The sequence below is a fragment of the Heloderma suspectum genome, chromosome 1 (genome assembly GCF_057233095.1).
Source record: "Heloderma suspectum isolate Gila_16-S chromosome 1, 16-S_ref, whole genome shotgun sequence".
Lineage (NCBI taxonomy): Eukaryota > Metazoa > Chordata > Lepidosauria > Squamata > Helodermatidae > Heloderma > Heloderma suspectum.
The window spans coordinates 340,346,554-340,353,430 of NC_139458.1; the positions used below are offsets into that span (position 1 = coordinate 340,346,554).

At 42.0% G+C, this 6,877-nt stretch overlaps 1 protein-coding gene across 1 annotated transcript in view; it reads left to right on the forward strand.

The window, feature by feature from the left end:
* ARFGEF3 (ARFGEF family member 3) overlaps positions 1 to 6,411 on the forward strand; it is a 103,775-nt gene extending 97,364 nt beyond the window's left edge. Inside the window, exon 34 of the mRNA XM_084827663.1 lies at positions 478 to 6,411. Coding sequence (XP_084683789.1) covers positions 478 to 669 — 192 coding nt within the window. The 3' untranslated portion in view covers positions 670 to 6,411. The remainder of the gene's footprint in view (positions 1 to 477) is intronic.
* Positions 6,412 to 6,877: the final 466 nt, after the last annotated feature.

A 6,877-nucleotide genomic window follows, 5' to 3' on the forward strand; every position in this document is an offset into this window, starting at 1 on the left:
TGGACACTCTGCCTTATCAGTCCAGCTTTCCTATAATAGCTTCAAGTCTAAACAGGATGCTCATGGCCCATCCCACAATAACTGGAGTTATCCAGTGATTTGTGATGCTTTCCCCTGCCTTACTTTTAGTTTCTCATTTTGGCATGATTGTTGCACCAACTTCTCCTCTGGGCATCTTGGCACTGGTGAACCAAGATCGCTTGAGGTAGAAAAGGTCTGCTAAATGAAATTAAATGAATGAATCTGCTCCTAGCACAAGCACATGATCCTTCTTTTCTAGGCAACTGCAGACTTCATTTTCTAGGCAACTTTTCACACTGGACCACTCATGTTCTCAATTAATTTTGATGCTGCATTGTTTCTCCAATCATCTTGTTTTACATGTTGAACTCTATTCTTCCAATCGCTCACAATATTGCTGTTGTTTATCCAGCACAACACATTTCCTCACTCTCTCCTTTTCTCTCTCTCCTTTAGGCATGGACCAACATGGTACTGACAGTTCTTAACCAAATTCAGTCCCTTCCAGACCAGATCTTCACAGCCCTCCAGCCAGCAGTGTTTCCCTGCATCAGTCAGCTGACTTGTCATGTGACTGACATTCGGGTTCGTCAGGCTGTAAGAGAATGGCTGGGAAGAGTGGGCAGAATTTATGACATTATTGTGTAATAAACATTGGTTGCATTACCAAGTAGAGACCAAATCTAAGGCATTTCAAGGCATACAAATAAAGTGCAGTGATTGAAAAGCTATCTTTTAAAACTGGTAGAGGGATGTACATGTAACTGCCATTTGCTGGTCATTATTAACTGGCAATTTCTGTCACATGCTGTTGACTGCTTAAGAGCACAATCCAATCTTGCTCATGTCTACAAGAGGACATGATGTGGTAGTGTGCTCACACACTGTCAACAAATAATACTGCATATTTAATCTGAAAATGCTATTAAATCAGGCTGATACATGAGAACTCAGCACACTTAATGGTGCATAATTTTCGTGGGTGAAAATGTTAGATGGAAGTATTTCTCTGCCAGAAGAAAGGAAGGGAAAATTTCAGAGAAATGAAGATAGTATGAAATGGACACCTTCATAAAGTAGGCTTGGCAGGAAACTGTCAAACGGAGGGCTTACATTTTCAAATCCTCAGTGTTGTCAGGTTCTCTCTATTCTAGTGAAATGTTGTCCTCAGAAATAAAAAAACCCTTTGCATTCAAAATTTACTTGAGAATACTATGGTCACATAAGGCACAATCCTATGAATATTTAGACAGAAAAAAGTCCTACAACTCCCAGCGTCTCCCAGCTAGCATGGGAAATGTGCTCTTAGGTGTCTTTAGTATAGAACCTTGCTGTATCCCTAAATGAGACAGAAATCATTTGCATTCACACAAATAGATAATGGAAGCATCAATAAATACAGTAAGCAGGATCAATTTATTCTAACAATATTTTTTCTTACAAAACAGGCAATGCAAAATAGGTCTTTCCAGATCACAAAAGTGACTATAATTCAAAGGACGTAATGCATGTTCCATTTCATATCTCAAGTGGGGATAGGGGGGAGATTCATCTGTCCAGAGGCTTCTCAGGTGCTTCTTGTCATCCTAGAGGTAGATGTAGTATGTTATGACAGGCAGCTGAAAGTAGCCTAGTCCTATAACCAGCCTATGGAATAGCTAATCCAGTGTAGCATTGCTAAATGCCAGAAACTTCAAAGGTTTCTACCCCTTTGACGCCAATCCACAGGTCTTTAGGTGAGCTAGTAGAGCATTGACATGGCTGCTTTTTGCTTCCTGCAAAATATAAAGCAGTAAATGTACTTACCTGCTTCCTGTGCCAATTGTCTCCTCCCATCCCTACATTGTAGGTGAACTTATGTAACAAAATTAACTACTGTCCCAGAATTCCTGTTTTCAAACTCTGTGGTTCTACCAATTTGTATTACCTCACTTCTTCATCAAGAGGAAGGAACCTGGGATTTATGTTTGAAAGGTAGCATCCATGGAATTATCACATTTTATCTTCACAACCATCCTGTGAGGTAGGTTAGTCTCAGAAAGGGTGAGAGCCCAAAGTTATCTAGTGAGGTTCATGACTGAGCAGGAATCTGAACCAAAACCTTCCAAATCTAATATCATCCACTAACTACACTGGCCATTTTCAATCCTTTTTCTTAAGCCAAGTTGTCTATCATCAAGCACCTGAATATAAAGGATATTAATTAGAAAATTGTCTATCAAATATATCTGTGGCCATAATGTTATTTACTTACTTATTTGCTACAGTTATATACTGCCTTTTCTCCACTGTACTCAATGCAGTTCATAGTTTAAAATAATGGTTTACATTTAAATAGATATGATACAACAGAGAAAGGGGAGACAAAGAAGGAGAAAATAAGCAGATTCAGGTATCGTGTCTGCTGTATGAGACAGTTCTGGTAGAGGAGGTTCCAACTGGCAGACGATCCTAGCTGTGCTGATTGCAAAGGAGTTGCTGTCACACTTCTCCCTGTGATGTGGCCAGGTGGAATGGTCATTAATAGAAGCGGCTCCCAGAGGAGAGGAGCCAACTGGAAGTTGGTCCCTGTCGAGCCTATAGAGAGACCTTGCTGTGACCTGTCCCTGACACAGCCAGAGGCAGTGGCTGCTGATTAAGACAGTTCTAGGAGTGGAAAAGCCAAATGGTCGTTGGTCCCACCCAAGCCAACAGAGGCGGCATCACTGTCTCACATTTTAACTACTTCTCAGACTCAACAGCCGAGTCTCATATGTCAGCCATGTGAAAATAGCATCCAGACAGCACGTCGGCCTACACACATGGCCATCACATACCATGTGCATCACACTGATTCCTGTAATCCCTCCCCTGTGTTTCTGAGGTCATTATTGGCAAGGTTGATCTAGCTACAGATCCAACCCTCGCAGCGGCTGGTCCTTTTTTATGGGCACCAGCAAAGTAGCCTGTAACCCACAGAAGGCATCTTGGAGTCCCTTACAATGTCACAAAAGATGCAGGGATCACAACCCTTGGATAATGTAGCTCAGCCTCTTATCATTGGTCTCAGTAATAGAGTTAAAGAGGTGTAAGAGCCCTAATCAGCCTGGTTTATGATGCATTACAGTTTGCCTTGAAGAATAACATTATCGTTTCCCTTGCTCCTTTCTCTCTTTTTGTTTGATTAACAGCAGACTATGAATGTACAAGTTTTCTGTCAGCTGCTGAACTTTTGTGATTACCGACTGCAAATGATGAGATTCTTTGTCAAAGAAGCTGCTGCTTTGCCCTGTTTTGATTGTTTTGTTCTTTTATTTGGTTTTCAGCTTAAATATGCAGTGTTTCTATGGCTCTCTTTGTGAAGTTGGATTTTTTAGGGGAACCTTTTCAAGTGGTGCACACCTACGTTGTTTGTTAGTGGGATTTTATATGCAACTCTGGCTTGTCCCTATAAGCATCTATTTAACAGAGTAACTAAGTAAAGAGACAGATATACCACACACAGGATTTCTTCATCCATTTGACTGACTGAATGTCAAAAAAGGAATCCTGGATTGCAAAAGTGGCTTTTTTGTTCTGTACTATGAGGTGTATGTTACACGTGTACTATGCCATCAGACTGTATGGCCATCTATTATTAGAGGAAGGCAAAATGGACTATGTTTACCTTTTTAAAGGGAGGTAATGATATGAGTGAGTAGTTTGTATCCAGCAGCTCACCTTGCAAATCAGGATATTTTCTCCACATTACTGCAAACTTTTTATATATATTTACTGTAAACTATAACATGTAAGCTGGCCTCAAACTTTAAGAAATGTGTGGTCAGGGAGCAGGGGTGGCCCTACCATTAGGTAGCGTGAAGCGGCCACCTCAGGAAGCAGATGCGGAGGTGCAGGGAGCAGACAAAGCTGTGTGTGCTGCACAGCCTGCCCATTAAGCTGGCCTGCACCAAACTCGGGTGCGGTGGAGGACACAGCTGAAATAAGATTCAACAGCCAGTCTGGTTGCCTTTTGTACTTGGAATGGAGGGAGCCACCATCTTGTCATTTGCCTCAGGCAGTAAAATGTTTTGGGTCAGCACTGGCAGGGAGAGAGGGGGAGGAAAGAACAGCACCGCATCCTGAGGACCTTCAAAGGATCATGGTCTAGGTAGGTAAAAGTTGAAGAGTGGAAATGGAAACTCAGTTTGATGGTAAATGTAACTTGAGAGTCACTAACGCTGGGTCACTAACATTAAACAACGTTAGTCCTACTTAAGAGTTGACCCATAGAATGGTACTTAGTCATAACTAATTTAAGCCCCATTCAATGGGTGCAGTCTAAGTAGGACTAACATTAGATTTAACGGGGGTGGGGGTGGCTCACCAGGAAAAACTGCCACAGCCTTATTAGATGATGACACTGAAATAAATGTCACAGACTTAGAAGGCAAATGTCAAACCACCAGTACACCACCATGTACTTAGCAGTGTGCATATAGAACTTCCCTCTGCTACTGAACAATTTCCCATTCACTTCAGTAGAGGGAGCCATTGCACTTTAAATATGCACTGGTACTGTACCTTCCACTGGTATGCCTAAGAAAACTCTTGTGAACACAGAGCTACATATGCATGGCAGATCTGGAAAGCATCCCTCTGTCAGGGGGTTCCTTCACACGGGGCTTTTATCCTGCTATGGAGATTGCTTACTCATAGAAGTTTGCGGGTCCTGTACACAACGCAGCTTTCCTCCAGGGAACCTCCCACTCTTTGTGAGCTCTATTGCGTTGTTTTTCATGACGACTAAAGTCTGGCATTTTCTCTCCTCCCACCATGGAGTCGCTATAAATGAGGGTATACTGTTTAAAGCCACTTTTATTGCCAATAAAGCAACAACACCACATAGTGGCTTTCTAAGGAAACACATAGAAGTTTAGTTACTGTTGTTTTTAAGCCATGTGGAAAGGACCTGATCAAATCCCACAAAGATTCCGGAAGCAGAATCCCTGGTAAATTGCAGGATTTTCAACCTTCTGTGATGAAGCCCAGGGAACTGATTCCTGCCGTAGGGCTTTGGAAGATAGGAGCAAAGTCACATAGCCTAGTTCATACACTCACTGAACCTTTATCTGCCACCACCCAATCTCAAAGAGTGGGGGAGATACTGGCATGGGGCAATCAGGCATACATGCATCATGGAGGGTAGAAGCTTGCACCATCTCACCATTCAAAGGCCTAGTGATGATATGAACTGGGGAACAGGGTGGAATGTGCACATTGCTAAAATCATGTGGCTTTCATCAAAAGTGGCTCTCCTGTGTCTCATTCATTCCTCTTCCTCGAGCTGTATTGTGAGCTCAGCTTGCCTTGTATCCTGGCATCCCTACACTGACTGTTTCCTTGCCAGCAGCTGCCAGAGCTTTTGGGGCAGAAATGGAGTAAATGCTCTGAGTAGAGACAGAAGGATCCAAGACTGGAGGCTCAGCGCAGGGCTGTCATTTGGGGTGATAGCCCTGGGGGCAGTGGGTTGTGTTTTTTGTAACATTTTTTTTTCTGCCCACAGAGAATGCTCTGTCTTAACAAAAGGAAAAAGATTCTATACTAAAGAACTACAGCATCGCTCTTAGAGCAACATAGCTGCTTATTATATGGCAAGGATATCATCAAATGCCTTGACCAGTTCCAGCAATGGGTACTGTTTACCATTTGAGATACTATGCCGAGCTAAATGGATAAGAACCTCTTTTGTATCTATTGCAATGAAGCGAAAGTCCTAATGGAGTATTTGCTCTCTTATGCCAAAGATATAACTTGTTCAAAAGTGAATATAACAAAAACATTGACTGATATTGACTTGTAATGATGACTGCCATAACACTTCTTGCTCCATTTCCCATAAAGTTATGAAAATGCAAGAATCCAAAAAACTTTGAAGGGAGCAAATACACTTGGGGTCCAGTCCAGCCTACTTATGCTCTTAGTTGCGTGTAGCTTTCTGCAAATGCTGGAGTAGGGCTGGAGGCCTGCAACTTGAGAGGAAGTTGGTAATAAATAACTGTAGTGGGACAGTATGCAGTGGGGCACCAGATGGTCCCCTGAGTTCGTCTTTGCACTCCATATCAAGTGGCCATACAAAGTCAGCTTACGCCTACCGCAACTATGAATTCCTGTCATCAAACTGTCCTAAGGTTCCTGCCCTCTCTTTCCTTGTGATCTTAAATTAAAAATGACTTTCTTCATCCCTCTTCCCCTCTTTTTGTGAAACATATTTGTTTAGTTTTTCCTGTGTCAGTGTTCAACAGTTCGTTGTAAGCCAGTTTGCAAAATGTATTTTGTGTATATTTTGTTGAAAGGGAATTCTTAAAGGAAAATATTTTAAAACAAATTATAACTATTTATGTTGCTCGTGTTGTAGAATAAAGTAAATGCAAAATGAAATTATTTTCACGTGGTTGTTGTTTTAGGATATCAGCAACAGACAGCATGGTAGGCGATAAACAAAAATGCTAGTTGGAAAATTGAACCACACTTGAATCTGTAACATTTGTTACATGGCAAGCCAAGTATTGACGTGTCCACCTGAGGGGTTGCAGGCTGTAATTCTGAAAATAGTAATAAGCCTTGGAATCTTTGCCATCACAAAGCTGCTGAATTGTTGGCAGGTTGTCAGACATCTGTTCTTTTACTTAATCTGACTTTTAAAACTATGTTACGACAGGTGGTAAGTATTGGAGTATGAAAAGTCAACTGTCCTGACAAAGATGTCGCTCTTGACCCTTCTTGCCAGATTCCATACCCAGCCCTACCAATGCGTCTAAATTCCACCCAGGCTCTGTCTATGACCCATCAGGTTCTACCCCCAGCCCACTTAATGGTCCTTGCCAGTCTGCCTAGT